Source organism: Gadus macrocephalus, chromosome 9 (assembly GCF_031168955.1).
Source record: "Gadus macrocephalus chromosome 9, ASM3116895v1".
NCBI lineage: Eukaryota > Metazoa > Chordata > Actinopteri > Gadiformes > Gadidae > Gadus > Gadus macrocephalus.
The window spans coordinates 13,442,246-13,459,526 of NC_082390.1; the positions used below are offsets into that span (position 1 = coordinate 13,442,246).

Here is a 17,281-nt window from a genome sequence, read left to right on the forward strand (position 1 = left end):
CTGTCTCCAGCCCAACTCGAGACAGCGTATAGGCTTCTACCATCGTAAAACTTGCTCTATATTCCTTTGCCGCAGAGAATACTTGTGAGTGCATAGGGGTTGTCATGAACTCTGCAATCACCATCTAAAGTTCAGAGGTCTTGATGGCCTCCTGTAGGCTATCATTAGACCCTGTGTGATGGAACACGGCCAATAGACCGTGGACCGTTCTGCTGACCATCACCGGCGGTCAGCTAAAACCACATGCACTATCGCCACCCTCAGAGAGTAGTATGTTATCATACGAGCCATATCGGCACTTTGCTCTCGTACTTTTCTAACCTCTAAGTGCAGCTGGGCTTATGACTAGTACATCCACTTAGAAATGGTGTCCCTGTTCGATTGTAAAAATGTCTGTAAAGAAATGTACATTTATTTTTTGAGATACCGATTAGGTGCTTAATATTTCCAGAGCACTTGGCCCCAATGGAATGAGCTCCATTGCATGAGATTAATTATTAAAACGGTACAACATGATGATTCTTATTATTTATGCATAGAGAAAATGTGATGACTCCGTAGGCAGACGACCTCTCTGACCACAGGGCTGCCTTTCAATATTTAACTTGATTCAAGCCATCATCCAACGTTGTGTATATGATTAGAAATGAATATGAACACTTAGAGACACAGAAAAACAGACAATACCAAACCGGCTATGAAGATACATACTGTTAATTGATGACTTGCCAACTGATTGTGCTCCCAATTCTTGATGATTCATTTCAGGTGTGTGTGTCATGTGACTGCCTATATAAGCTGATGCACCTGCACAATATAAACTTTGTGTGTGTTTTCTCAGAACTTGAATGCAGTTTTGTTATTTGTCCTCCCAAGTTGATAGAACGTTTCCTAGGTATATCTAGCAGTCAAGCTCTGTTTAACAGGTTATGGGCCCAGGAGCGTTTGACGTTTGTGCACAGAGATATCCGGCGTGAGTAGGCACCGAGAGACATTTGTTTGTGAGCGAGTTTGAATACGTGTCTCACGGATTGGAGTGCCAGGACCATGAGCGAACGTACAAGTTCACGTTGGTCTCGTCTTGTGTTTGACGGAGACGAAAAGAACTATGAACTGTGGGAGACTAAGTTTTTGGGCCATATGCGGTTGCAGAAATTGAAGGACACAATTTTGAATCAACCAGCCGGTGGCGCGGAAGAAAACGCACTGGCCGAGGATGCGGCGAAGAACGCGGAAGCGTACGCGGAATTTATCCAATTCCTTGATGACAAAAGTTTGTCTCTGGTCATGCGAGAGGCAGCGGATGACGGACGTGCAGCTCTCAGGATTTTACGCGACCATTATGCAGGCAAGGGTAAGCCCCGCATTGCATGCCTGTATACAGAACGGACTTCCTTGCAAAAGATGAGTTTTGAGAGTGTGACTGATTATGTCATACGCGCCGAGACTTCAATCACAGCACTGCGTAATGCTGGAGAGGTTTTAAGCGATGGATTATTGGTTGCAATGATTTTGAAGGGGCTGCCAGAATCATTTAAGCTTTTTTCCATTTTTATCACTCAAAGTGATGAGACTCTCTCTTTTGCCGAGTTCAAGACTAAGGCCCCGTCCACACGAAGCCGAAACGGGCGAAACCGTTACGGTTTCGATCTATCCGGTTTCGAAGTATCTCCGTAAAGACGAAGCCAAGCGAAACCGGATAGATCTGTAGAAACGCTGTAGTAAACATTCCAGGCCCATAAGGGGCGCTGCTTCTGGTACACAAATCCAGAAGAAGAAGAGGCGAGCATGCGCATAAAGGCTGCCCCCCGAACCACTAACACAAACAAACAGCTCTTCTACGATGGCGAACTAGATTCTCAATAAATAATGGCTTAGCAACCCAACAAGGGACATGATATGCTGCAGAACGATTACAAGCTTGTAGTCCGCCATCATCTTTTTTGTTGTGATTTCTGAGACTCCGCGGGCTTAAGAGCCATTGGCTAGGAGGTCGAGGGGTGGGGCGATGACGTCATGGTTTGCGGTTTCAGTCGGTTTCAGGCGTCCACACGAAACCAAAACGAAACTTGATAGATTTGAAACCACCTCCGAGGGTGGTTTCAGAAGTTTGCGGTTTCGGTCAGCGGATTCGCCGGCTTCGTGTGGACGGAAGGCCGAACCGTACAAGACCTTTGCGGTTTCGCCATGAAATCGGCTTCGTGTGGACGGGGCCTAAGTTGCGCAGTTATGAGAGCACTGAAAGTATGCACACAGCTGCGGCTGACGACAATGTCATGGGGGCCCGTGCGCATCCAAGTAGGGCTGCCCCATCAGGTGCAAATGCGCGCAGAACCGAGAGCGGGGACATTGTGTGTTTCCGTTGTGGCCAGAGAGGTCACAAGGTAAGAGACTGTCAGCGTGGTCAACAGTGGTACAGCCAGGGCGAGAATACCGCACGGCGAGGAGGATGGCGACAGCGGCAGTGTGTGTGTTTTCTCAGAACTTGAATGCAGTTTTGTTATTTGTCCTCCCAAGTTGTTAGAACGTTTCGTAGGTATATCTAGCAGTCAAGCTCTGTTTAAAACATACACATAATAACCCACAATTTGACCATCCAGCTCCCGCCTCCATCCCAGGGTTGGCTCATAGTGGCTGGTGGCAGTGAGATGTGGCCAGCAGCAGAGCTGATCTCTGATGACAGCCCCTTTCACGACAAATGTGGCCCCCAGTCCGGCCGCAGAGAAGGTAGCCAATGGATAACATCCTTAATGTATGAACTGAAACCTTTGTGTGAAGTGAGTCTAGGGCTAGGCCCTAGACTAGGGAGTCTAGGCCCTAGACTAGGGAGTCTAGGCCCTAGACTAGGGAGTCTAGGCCCTAGACTAGGGAGTCTAGGCCATAGTCTAGGGAGTCTAGTTCCTAGTCTAGGGAGTCTAGGCCCTAGACTAGGTGGTCTAGGCCCTGGTCTAGTAAGTCTAGGCCCTAGACTAGGAGGTATAGTCCCTGGTCTAGTAAGTCTAGGCCCTAGACTAGGAGGTATAGTCCCTGGTCTAGGGAGTCTAGGTCATAGGCCTGGTTAGTCTAGTCCCTAGTATAGTCTAGGGGGTCTGGTTCCTAGCCTAGGGAGTCTAGTCTAGGGATACTAGTCCCTAGCCATCTCACATATCCTTCTGCTACTCTACTGGGGCAACTCAAAATGTAGCCGTATCTTTTGGGGTAAGTCAGACTACTATATGCATTACAAATTCATCAAACACCTAGTTATTTATATTTCATATTATATGTTGTTTTGTGAGCAAAAGTAAAAGTGCATTATTTTCTTCTTAGTCCATATATTCCAGAGGTATGTATTTGAAGAGTCTGTGAGCCCACGGTTTCAGATGGAAATCAAACAGGGATATACGTTTTTGACGAGTTCTAGGAACCTTCCCAAAGGCTCATCTTTGGGAACTTGATGTTGCAAATGAAATGCGCCAGTCACTGTGGTGTTATACTGAGAAGCCTAACCATCCCTTGGATGCAATCATCAAAATCAAGGAGTTTCCAGAACAAGCTCCACACATCCACACGCATTCATTCAGTGTTTTTTGGAAACAGGCAAAATCATAGGATTCTACGCCCGTTTTCTCTTTTTTTTGTAATAATGACCAAAAGGCATGGATAACAATGTTCACGATTATATGAGAAATATGATCACGTTCACATTAAAGAACTAGTCATCCAAACAGACCTTGACCTCTGTGGTGTAACTATCCTCTGGTACACCTACTTAGTAAGTAAGAGCTGCCACCGACATGTGCTCAGTAATCACATGAACAGTTAAGCAACAACTTCTGCTTGATTTTTGTCCATCTGGTGTAGCCATCCCTACAGCCTTCTCCTGTTTACTCCTCACTGGTTTCTACCTTCCTCATGTGCAACGTTAGTAACGCCCGTGCCCCCTTTATCCACATATCGGGGGAGGGGGAGAGTGATTATTAATGAACCACTAAGGGAGGCTCTGGGAATAAACTGCATAATTCATTGTGAGATCCTTGAGACTGAATGAGTCACAAGGTGTTGTCACAGCCCAGAGCCCAACCAACAACCAGCCAGGTTCCACATCTTCTGCTGTCAGACCCCTACACGTCATCCGATGAGTATTGGGCGGATGTATGAGGAAGGTCGTGCAGCAGAGGAGAAGCAGATGGTTTGAGTTTTTTGGCCTCCTTATAAGGTGGCCTCCACCTCCTCCAAGTCTGTTCCCTCCATCTGTTGACCATTTTATCAGAAGACTGACAATATAGCAGACCAAGGGGGCGATGCCAGGACACCTCCTCATCCAAATGGATGCAGTGCCACCCCCCCCCGTTTGCACTGGGTGGCTGACACTCTGACTCTCTGACTAGACCACGGTGGGCCCAGACAAACACTGAGCAGCGTCTTAAACATTACCCCATGATACGAAGATAAAAAAGAACCGCCTTCAAGGTGATTATTTGGTCAAATATTCCTCAATCTCCCAGGGCATAATTATCAAGCAGCATGGGGTGGATTCATGTTTATTCTGTCGTCAAGATGATGTGTATAAGTAGCTCATTATCAAACCCCCTTTCAATTCAGGCCTCGGGCTCTGGGTGTCAGTGGTTCTGTCCATCCAGTCCAGACACCAGCGTCTGTACAGACTAGACAGATCCCTGGGCCCCTAGGATAGGAACGCTCAGAGGTAGCAGGCCGCTGCAGCGAGGTATAGACTGGAATAATAATAATAGACGAGGCTGTAACACATGTCCATCCACCTCTCGTTCTGATTAGTTCTCATGGAAGGCTTTCATCTGTGTGTGTGCATGTGAGTGTGAGTGTGCATGTGTGTATGTGTGTGTCGGCGATGGGAGAGGTGAAAGCATTTTACAGCAGTGATTAATCTGGTGTGTAACCTCCATGGCGAAGGCACTTTGATTCCTAATGGAATCACCCAGAGGGACTTGGAGCGCTCACCATTCAATTAAAGACTGTTATTTATAGATATTAACTCATGACTTTAGGGTACTCTTTGCCTGATAAAATGTACAACAAACAAAGATATTGTTCCATCAGTTTATTATAGGGTTCGATTTTTTAAGGGGTAAAGTTTTGAATTACTCCTTGTTTGGACATCAAAGTGGTATCTTAATCAATACTAAAAGTCCCATCTATAAATAATAATGGATGGGATAATAAGCATGAAGCAGAATTGAAATCCGAAAACTATTTAACTCTCAAAATGAGCGCTTACTGAGTGAATATCTGGAGGAATAGTTGCACCCATTTATCTTTGATGTATATACCAGTTGCACGCACGCACACGCACACGCACACGCACACACCTCTCCAGAGGGCGGCTGGGGTTTTCAGGACCATGGAGAGCGAGACACAGGCCTGCCGCTGGAAAACAGTACAGCTGTGAGCTCCTGTGAGGCAGACATTCATACATGACTGTGTGTGTGGTGTGTGTCCCTGCATAGTTTCCCTTCTGGGATAATTAAGGGTTATCATATGTTGTCTTAATTTAACTTTTGCCCAGTAATTTCAACAGAGACAATAAAACAAAAGACGGATCTTAAGACGGATCTTAATACACACACACACAACCACACACTGGCCCTCATTTATCAAACGAACGTAGAAATGAGCGCAAATCTGAACGCATGATTCATCTTACGATAGGACCCACGTGAGATTTACGAAACCTTCGTATCACACCAATCCCAGCGTACGAAGGATCTTGGTGTTGATAAATACGGCGGCTGAGATCGATCGTAATTAACGTAACACGCCCATATAAAAGCACGTCTTCAGAAGTCTCGCCCCTAACTTTTACGACATGGAGAAACGTCCAACGGTAAAATAGAGGAATTTTTCCCGAGACCCAAATGGAGACGCTCGGGTCACTGGTGGATGCGAACCGTCTGGTTTTATTTGGTAGCCTATAGCTGGCATTAAAGGCCAGCAAAAGAATGCTATATGGAAGGAAATAACTGTTGCAGTGAATAGTGTTTCCAATGTTCGTCGGGCTACGGAAGAGGTTTGTTAATTAAATTAATTAAATAATAAATTAAATGTTCAACTTCTGTTATCCAGCTTAAAACATTTCACATATATGCTATTGTTTGCATTCCGTTAAAGTTATTTAATTCCGAATAAGGTGAAGAAGAAATGGTCCGACATGAAGCTCAGCACCAAAAAAATCGTGTTGCGGCTGTGAAGCCGGCCAAGCAAGAAACGGGAGGAGGCCGGTGCAGTGCGACTGCAGCGTAACTCCCCGAGATGACTCTGACCATGTAGTGCGCCCTGATGTAGACGATGCCCAACGTTGCTATTTTGGAAAATAAAAGAATCGTGCGTGCCCCCAGGCCATCGGGCTACCATGTTCAGGATTGACATTCTGGCATCGCAAATAATCGGAACATTAACTGAATGGTAGCTTTTGCGGTTGATGTACGCGTAATCATTAATATATGGTTCATACGCACATGGGTACAATCAACCGCACCAATCACATTTGGAAACCTAGCAATAGCATACAAATCCCGTTTGATTCCAGTTTGCTGATCGTTATTATATGGGAATTTAATATAACGTTCGGAGAGGGACATTATAGCTGCCAAAACTGCTGGCATGGTTCGGCTAATACTTGGCTGGGAAATAGCAGACCTGTCCCCGATCTCCCGCTGCAAGATCCCGGTGGCCAAAAATCCCAAGGTAGAGCAAACCTGCACAGGTATTGCGTTTGATCGCCTAGTTTCTTGCCTTAACTGTGGCTCCAAAGCATTGCATAGCTCCATCAGGAGATGCCTTGGGAGACGAAAACGACTCAAGAGCCATTCATCGCCCTCCTTAAAAAAATCGGCGCGGTCTCGAAAAACTCTCTCGTCTGTGCGTTGAGGTCCTTAACAGAGCCAGATCTGCCATCGCTGAGACACGACCACCTATTTGGCAAAGCTCCTGTTAATATAGACAGCTGAATAAACATTTCACCTGTCACATTCTAATTATTTTCATAGCAATACTGTTTTTAATTAGGCCTGACTTGATTGTAATTGTTTGAACGGCTGGGCTAATTCCAATTTATTTAGTAATTAATACAGATGTTGAACATGGGCTACTTGTGCTGCACTATTCATCATTGAAATACCCGTATGTTGTGCCAAAAAAACTTGCGTACACGAGCTCAGACCTGACGTGAGATTTCATCGCAGCCTGCGCTCACGTTCAAATTGATAAATGCCAAGCTCAACGTTGAAATGAGCGTACGTCCATTTTACGCACGTTTTCTGTCGTACGCTCGTTTGATAAATGAGGGCCACTATGCCTGGCTGAGACGATGGAGGTGTGTGGATGGTCAAAGACCTGCAGCCGTTTATGGAGTCCCTGTGTGGAACTCGCCTATTAGACCTGCCCAGATCAGAGACCTGCCTTACCCCCACTTATGATGCATAGACACACACACACACACACACACACACACACACACACACACACACACACACACACACACACACACACAGAGAGAAGAACACACTCACATAAATACACACACACACACACAAACACACTCTCACTCTCACACACACACACACACACACACACACACACACACACACAGGAAGGAAGTAGCAGGCTCACCAGAGCAAAGCACTGTGCATATGGAATCTTCTTGATTACGAAGCCGACTCGAACCTTGCTCAATAACAACTGCGGTAATACACCTGTTTTTCTGCAGGATTTGCTGAACCATATATGGACACATTGTTCTCTCTATACCTGAATAAATGATGAGCTAGGTTTTATGAACATTGGGTTGGTGTGGTCAGTGTGCAGTATGCCCTGTCTGTCTCTGCATTTACCTTCAAAGACAAATAAGAGAAAAGAAAGAGCTAGAGATAGTGCTCATGCACTGTCAGTATACAGGCTTGGCTATGATCCAGTAGATATATATAGCCCACAGTAGACTATTATATAAGGGGGACCACAGGTATGCGGGAGAATCCATAATATAAATAATAGCAGATGCAGAAGGTCCAGTCAGCACCATTGAACCAAATTCATGGCTAATGCAACAAAGATAACAATGGGTTCCCATTGGTCCTTTTCTCTCCAATATAATTTGTACACAGCAGCAGACATACTGTTACCTGACATGGATTATTCTTGCTAACGTAGCCTATAAATTACCCAGCCTGGTCATTATTTCAGCTCCTCCCCATCTAATTTCCTTTCCTCTCTTCCTTGCCTGTTCCTTGCCTACTTGACCTATTATCTTCTCCCTTCCTTCTCCCCCTCTCCAACCCTCTTCTCTCCACTCCTCTCCTTACCTCTCATCTCCTTCCCCCCTATCTTCCATCTTCCCTTGTCTCATATACTCTCCTTTCCCGGCCTTTTTGTCTTTGTTCTTCCCCTTTAAGAAAACATACACATTCATTTTGCAGCGGACCCACTCAGTGTAATGACACACACCCCCTGCCTCTGTATATAGACCTTGAAGCTGCAAAGGTCTATCCTTATAGTCACTTACATAATGCTTGGGATGGAAGACAGTATCTTATCCATAAATACTAAAATAGTCAGCCTCAAGAAGAACCTAAGTCATCCTCTCTTGTGTGTGTGCCATACAGGGAACATAGTGTGACTTGACATTAGTGTAGTTTAATCATATTAGTGTGATCCTAGTCAGTTCATACATAGTACACACACACACACACACACACACACACACACACACACACACACACACACACACACACACACACACACACACACACACACATTGACACACAAACACACACACATACACATAGAACTGACATAATTGTAAAATAACATGTTGTGCATCAGCTCATGTCCATGCCTACATGTATGTATTCTGCACGTATGTATTCTACACGTATATATTCTATACATATATGGATGTATTCTACTTGTATGTATTCTAAATGTATTTATTCTATACATATGTACTCTACATGTATGTATTCTACATGTATGTGTTCTACATGTACAGTATGTATTCTACATTTATGTGTTCTACACGTGAAATGTCCCTCTCCAACTTTCCATTTCTCATCTTCATCCTGTAGCTGTACATCCATGTACTTTAGTTTGGTTTTTATATTCATCCTGTCATATATATATATATACACACATATATTAAGCTCTTCCAGCAGCTATCTTTGTGTTTTAAAAAATCAAAGTAAATATCTAGTTAGTACGTTGTTATCTGGAGTACATGTGCTTTAGTGGAGTTTTATAGTTGAAGATAACATCTTCTTATAGTGCAAAGAAATATACTTTCACTCAATACTTAGAGAATGAATACAATTATAATTATTATTAATGAAATAAAATCATGTTGTGTATGCATATGAAAGTGAGTCTTTACCAGACTCACTTTCAAGTAAGATATCTGTACCTTTATTCAAGTATAACTTCCTAGTACTTTATACACCCCGGACACTGTGCACCAGCAGGCGGCTGTCTAGTGACAGCACCTCAAAACATAGCGAGTGCAGAGTCTCAGGGCCCTGTGTGCTGCAGAGGAGCCCCTCTGGCTAGCTCTGTGTTAGAGCAATGAGGTGGACAATGTGATGACTGCCGGCGACACGCCCCTATTCCTCTCACCACACTCCTCACTCTCTCATCACACTCCTCACTCTCTCTCTCTCTCTCGCTCTCTCTCTCGCTCCCAAAGGGCCCACTCTTTGACCGCTCCAGCATGACTTCCATCCCAATGGCACCAGTCATACTGTCGTGTGAGTTTAAGAGCTGTTGAGGAGAGAGATGGTCAGAGAGGAGATCATTTGGTTGTGTAGGATGGATGAAGGGCAGGCGGAGAGGTTAAGTGGGAGGGGGAATATGGGAATTGTTATTAGGGTGATGGCGTCGAGGACTTCAGGTCCTAAGAGCGATAAAACATTCATTGATAATTTCCGCAGCCCACTTAGTCCTCTTGATCCCTTGGATATAAACTATAATAGCTACATTCAGAAGCGGGAGGGTTTTTCAGTCAATGTAAGGGTTCCGCGCTATAAATAAACTACATTCTCCTCCCCTTCCTATGACTAGATGATATATTCTGTCACGCATATCTGTTCATTACTTAACTCTATCAAGTAGACTGAAAGTAGTTGAAAGAGAGTTGACAATACAATACCGTTCTGATAATAAAATAATAATAAAACAATTAAAAACCATGGTGATATAAAGTGACCACATAATTAACAGAAAGCCACTGCCCTAATTGGTATTGGTGGCTGAGACTGCAGAGACAAACTCAAAGAAGCTGGGAATGAGCAGAGTGAAAGGCAGAGCCAGAGACGTGCAGACTGTGACTCAAAGTGAGCTAGACGGACAGAGAGAGAAAGTCAGTAAGAAGATGAGACTGATAGGACATAGAGAGGATGGAGAGATGGAGAGAGAGATACAACAGAGAGGGAGAGTAAAAGAAGGAGGGAGACGGGGAGGGCGATAACAACTTGGGGCCTCACCCCTTTCTGGTGCAGTGAGTCAGCGCATAACGCAAACAAACAGGACTCAGGGACACCACACACACACACACAAATCAGTAGACCCGTCTGGATTCACATTTGACACATCCCATACACACACGCACACACACAGGCACTCACAGCCACAAATACACACTAATACAACTACGCACACACATACACTACCAAATGTACACCATCAAACAGACGAAGATAATGACACAGTCACGCACACACGCACGCACGCACGCACACACACACACACACACACACACAAGCACACACACACACACACACACACACACACACACACAGGGGCATATGGCGACCTATGGAAAGCGATCCCCTGCCAGCCATACTATACTGCTGTTGAGAGAAACTGCTGAGGTGGATTGAAATTGTAACGCAGTATTATCACTAATTTCTCCAACTTGCTGCTATTATCTCAACGTACTTGGACTGCACTGTAGACTGACACTGTGTTCTTGGTCTTCCACGCCTCTCCCCTCATGTTGTAGAGTTCTTTAAATCTGTTTTTCACACACGTTTGGTTAACAGGGTTGCTCTTGCGGTTGCCCTGGATTTCCCTTCTGGGATAATTAAGGGTTATCATATCATTTCTTAATTTAACTTTTGCCTTGTCATTTCAACAGAGACCACATTGGTCCCGTGAGCCTGTTCGGGGGCATTGAGCTTTGCGAGCATGCGCTAGGTTAGCCTTAAGTGTTTATAGGGGGCAGCGGGTCGTATCAAAGGAAAGCACTCTGGGTCGGTACTGAATGGGAGCCTGGGGTGATCTAGAGAGCATCTTTGTCTGGATCTCTGTCTCCTTGTCATCCAGGAAGCAGGGGTTGATGGACACAAGGACGAGACACAAGAGTGGACTCAGTCGGCCTCATTGTAGAAACTGAACTCAAACTGAACAAACAACAATGTATATTTTTGACAGACAGAACAGAGAGAGACACACAGAGGAAGTGAGACGAAGAGAAAGAGAAATAGAGAGGGGAAGTGAAAGAGAGAGATGTGTAGAGAGAGAGTGAGCGAGAGATGATGAGAAAGAGATACAGAGAGAAAGAGAAATAGAGCATGAGTGACAGATGGAGAGAGAGAGGGGTATGTCTTTTGCTTTTTCCTCCTACTTTTTTGCAGCAAAAACAGGTTGGCCCTAACCAACACAATGGATTGCAGACTACTGTCCCCTCTTGCCCCTGGCAAACTTTTTCATCGCAGCAAAAAGCAGCATTGTGGCTGAAAATGTGATCCACCTTGGGGTGGATCACATGCAGGAATGTCCGTGACTTGTGTCACAAGATCCACAAAAAAAAAAGAACCCCATCGATTTCTTCTCACGCTGTCCCTACCGTTCCCCTGCAGGCTTTTATCTCTCATATCATATACCGAGGCCCATTCTTCCTTGCTGCCTTTGTTTGTCTAACACACAAAAAGACCTGAAACAACATGGAGGCCATGCTTCCTGCAGCACCCTGAGAGGCTAAGAAAACATCCACAGTTCTACACCACTTTCCACATCTCCTGGTACGACTACACATAGACTTCCATGCACACTTTCTGTCTCTCTCTGTCACACACACAGACACACATCTTTCTCTCTCCCTTTCTCACAAATGCATACACGTGAAATACACAGACACGCGCACAGAGCAGCAACAATAACACCCCCCCCCCAGACAGAGGGCAGTAGGAGCTCATCTGTATGCCTGGCTGCATCCCCTGCCTCTGCATATTGTTCGGGTCAAAGGTCAACACTAGCAAACCTGACAGAATACACATACATGTGATCTGCAAAGCACAGCCGAATACATATAGCCTGAAGTAGTCCAATGCAATGCATTATTAAACAGAAACAATGTGCAGACCTCAATGCATAGAGAAGCAGCATTTACTATCAGAGCAGCTGCAGCAGAATGTTGTTCTGGATGAGTTTGACAACAACAAAAGGTACCAGTAGGACGGTGTCCCCTGTGCTACTAGCTTCACTGGGACATTCTATAGTGAATTCAAGTGTAGTTCATCTTGCATTTTTTATTTTCCTTAACCAGGATTAATCACGGCTCATTTAGTATTTATGCTCACATATTTATGGTCGACCACATCACAAAGACAGAACACAGTTGCATATATTGGTATATTCCCTCTTGGCTTGTCTCGCCCGTATGTGTCGATGTTAACAAAAGTCAAACAGATGTAGTATGTTTGCAGTAGAGGCATTTTTATGCACTGATATTTTATTATATTATATTCAATATAATATTTTTGTGACTCCATTAATGTTGTAGTTTGCACAGCCCCATGGCTGATGAATTGATAAACCAACAAAAAGATATTCATTCCATGGTGGAACAAGGGCTCACAAGGTGGAATAGGAAGTTCCACCAGTCAGGTGAAGGAGGGTGCAAGCAGGAGGGAGGGTTAGATGAAGACAGGTGAGGGGCTGAAAGACCCCAGCGTTCTCCAGCCCCTCATCCACCAACCCAGCACCCCATCTATATATATATATATATATATATATATATATATATATATATATATATATATATATATATATATATATAGTATATGTATATATAGATGTTGTATAAAAATAAAATATACTGCCATTGCAGGTCTTTTTGTGAACACTTGGTCACATGTCCCCTTAACGGGAGAACATCAAACAAGGCAAACGCATAATGCAGAACTCGGTAGCAGAAATGAACACTTTTTGCAAAACCAAAAGTTAACTTTACAAAGTTTGTTAAGTAAACAACATGTGTTTTGTAATTTATGTTTTTTCTTGAAGCTGTGCCTCAGTACATCAGAATGAACGTGCGCGTGTTCAAATCACCGCACAGGAAAATATGGGTTGGAACAAGGTGTGGTTCTCCCATGCCTTTGCAGTCTGTCAGTGTCCACTCAGCAACTGCAGAGTTCTCTGCTTGTTTTCCTCCATTATGGCTGCTCCGAGAGCAGCTTCAAATGTTGCTCAGAAGAAGCGGTGTGGATCTTTTTGTATCTCACGATTCAATTTGATTCTAATTATTGGGGCCACAATTCAGTTCAAAATCCATTCTCGATTCCTAATGATTCACAGATACAGAGTTTTTTGGTTCAGTGAAAAGGGGCGTAATAGGGGCGTTTTTTCTGTATCTACTCAAATCCGGTGCAGTGCAGAGAGAGACGAAGTGACAAATGAGAGCAGAGTAAAGTGTCTTTAAGATTATGTTGTTTTTATTTTCGAAAAATGCACATCAACATGCCTTAATGTTGGCGAAACATCCAGAATTCTTTCGCCTTTATGTCGCTAAAGAAGGAAGCAAAAAAAGATCTTAAAAAGATCTTTCAAGGAGCTTTGAGTCACTGAGGAAATCAGTAAGATGTAACATTCTTCTCTTCCTTAATATCGAGTGACCTTAGAAACAGTTTGAAGGATATATCTTTTGACATATTTTCGGCTTAAAGGCAACAGATGTGTGTTGGAACTAGACGTCCTATCCTATCTAAAACATGTGACAGACTGTTCACCAAAATAAATATCCTACAGACAAGACCAGTGACCAACTAAAATGAATGGACACAAAGTCTATGTGACAAATAAGCCAAACATCCGGTTGGTGAGTTAAGCCGTGAGGAAACACAATAGGGTTTTGATGTAAAAGCACGAGAGCCTCTATGGTCATAATTAATGCCTCGCAGATTCACACATTAAAACAACAACAAAAACCCAGTGACAACACAACCGCCTGATCAGCTCCATGATCTACTGACCCTCTATTGAAGCCCTGCAGGAATGGGTTAGGACAACATCACGCTCCACTATACAACCTGAGGTCGTATGCTGCAAAGATGGTCTCCACGTTTCATTTGCTGTTCCCACTGTACTCGCTGTTTTTCTTCCTGCCTGGAGACAGCACTAACAAGCATCGTGCATTGGGCCGAAACAGCGTCTCTTTCTCTCTCACTTCTTAGGTCACTATAAAGGGACATGCGCAGCGGTTGGGACCCACTGAGGCTGGGAGAACAATATCTAGGTATGACTGATGAATACTTTAGTGCATTACAATTTTTAATACTTTTATATTGGTAACACTTTATAATAAGGTGCCATAATAAATAGCAAACTAGTCATTGCCTAACCCTTTGTTAATATTTGTTACTTGTTACTAAAATATCTATTTGGCACAAGTTAATAGTTTTTTCATCATTAATTAAATATTAGTTGTTTGCATAACCCTAACCCAACCCTAACACACGGCCCTAACCCTAACCCTAACACACGGCCCTAACCCTAACACACGGCCCTAACCCTAACACAAGGCCCTAACCCTAACACACGACCCTAACCATAACACACGGCCCTAACCCTAACCCTAACACACGGCCCTAACCCTAACACAAGGCCCTAACCCTAACACAAGGCCCTAACCCTAACACACGACCCTAACCCTAACCCTAACCCTAACCCTAACCCTAACCCTAACCCTGACCCTAACCCTAACCAGCGACACTCTGTGGTCAGTGCATAAAAACTATTAACTTGTGCCAAAAATATATTTTAGTAACAATTAACAAATATTAACAAAGGGTTAGGTAATGACTAGTTTGCTATTTATTATCGCACCTTATAATAAAGTGTTCCCTGAACATTTATTTTCAGAAAACAGGAGCATTATCACATTTGCTTAGCTGGGTTTAATAAAAACAGTTATTTCTGTCATCTCAGGACTCTCAACTTGGCATTTAAGGAGAGACAGAGAATGCTAAGACGGTCAGAAGGGCGGTTCTACTTTCCTCTTCTTTTTGCTCTGCCTGTGTCGGCCATTTCTGCACAGATAAGACTTTGTCATGACTGCCATTTCACCGCCACTCTCTCCTGTCTGGCGGTCTGACTATAGTGTTTGTTTTTCAGAGCAGCTGTCCAAGCTTCTGGTCAAAATGTCAGAGTATGCACACATGTGCATGCACACACGAGCATGCACATGCACACACACAGACATCCAGCAACAAGCAGACAAACATACACAAGTCCAAATCTACTCCAAATAAATCTACATCTATCAACAAAGAAGACTGTGGGTGGATATCCACACACCACATAGACCACTCAATGTACTGAAGGAGTTATGATTACGGTTGGACAGAATCGCTTGCCATCGACGTAAAGAAGCAGGAACAATTGCTGCAAATGCTATTCGTTCTGTCTGCTATAAGAATAATAAACAGCACTGGAATGTTTTTTTCCAGTCCCAGAAGCAATCTCATTACCATTTGATATACCTTCCTGCCCATTGCTCCTAACTATATACACACTTTACAAAGCTTGATGCCATATAGCAATGCAGCTCTGTTAATTAACAGATGCGTTGAGATCATGTATTGACTGTGGCCACTCAAGTGATACGTAAAATGAACGAGTCAAATTGTAACACATTCATCCTCAGGTGGTCAACTATGATCAAATACAATATACAATTCAAGTCATCAGCAAGGCCTTGGAAACCTATACAATACATAACCAGGAAGAGCAAGAGGATCTTTTTCAAATGTTTTACTTCTGTTTCCTGTGACACCTTGCACACACAAACATAATCACAATCTAAGATGACCGTCAGACTCGGTCAGCACTTGTCTCTCGCACTGCTTTATGCATTTCTGCATTAATGAGGGAATGCAGAGAAAATATAAAAGGCAAAGCAATCTGTTTAGCCTCTTGTAGTCTTGTTGTGAGAACAATGATGTGAATGCTCATGTGTCTACGTACCCATTGTAGTCAGATGTGGTAAGGTGTTCAAACTGATATAGTGAGGAGACATGGAAAATATAAGACACATACTGTGTGTGTGTGTGTGTGTGTGTGTGTGTGTGTGTGTGTGTGTGTGTGTGTGTGTGTGTGTGTGTGTGTGTGTGTGTGTGTGTGTGTGTGTGTGTGTGTGTGTGTGTGCGCTCGTCTGTGCGTGCGTGTCTAGAAAGTAAAAAGCAAAAAAATTATGGTATGGTGCATGTGCCCTACTATATGGAGCAGTGATTAGGTTGAAGTAAAGTAATGTATCATCAGGATTAACATGAGTTGGAAATAAAATACTGCAATGATGAAATGTTGCATTTTTCTTTTTGATATTAAAGGCCATTTCGAGCAGTCGAAGTTAAGTTATGCAGCCAAGGTGGAGGCATCCCCACTCATCAAACACACAAACGAACACACGACATGCCACTCAGCTTATCAATAATGGATAATCAATAGCCTATAGCATACCTCCTGTAATTGTTCTAACTCCCGCTTTAGAATGTCTTGATCGGACTCCAGTTCGGCATACTGCTGCTTCAGCGTCTGGTTCTCCTCCAAAACCACCAGACCACATTCTGCTGCTCTCATTTTCTCCTGATTTGCCTCGGCCAGTTCGTGGGTGAGCCGCTCTACTTCTGCCCGGTACTCGTCCACTGTTCCCCCGCATCGCGCCCCAGCAGCCATCGCCCCTCTCGCTGGCTGCGGTACCCCAGCCTCCGGTTTGGACAGATCTTCACAGGCAGAGGCTGCGGGATACCCACCCGTCCCTGATCATTCAAAAGACCTGCTGCAGTAAAATAATAAGGTCTCCTATCGGTTATTGCTGATTAACACCAATAACAGAAATACAGGCTAAAATGTGAAGCCATGAAGACAAAATCAGGTCATTGTTTTCCTCATGTGGGTGTCAGCAAACACTTCAATATCATTTCTGCTTATTCATGGTAACACAACGACGCCACCTCGCGATTGTCTGAAGAAATGGTCTGGACCCTCCGTCCTGCCCAATGAC

At 43.9% G+C, this 17,281-nt stretch overlaps 1 protein-coding gene across 1 annotated transcript in view; it reads right to left on the reverse strand.

Annotated features, from left to right (window-relative positions):
* bicd1a (bicaudal D homolog 1a) overlaps window positions 1–17,222 on the reverse strand; it is a 31,896-nt gene extending 14,674 nt beyond the window's left edge. The window contains exon 1 of the mRNA XM_060060892.1: window positions 16,738–17,222. Within this exon, the coding sequence (XP_059916875.1) occupies window positions 16,738–16,953 (216 nt within the window). The 5' untranslated portion in view covers window positions 16,954–17,222. The remainder of the gene's footprint in view (window positions 1–16,737) is intronic.
* Between the last annotated feature and the right edge of the window lie 59 nt (window positions 17,223–17,281).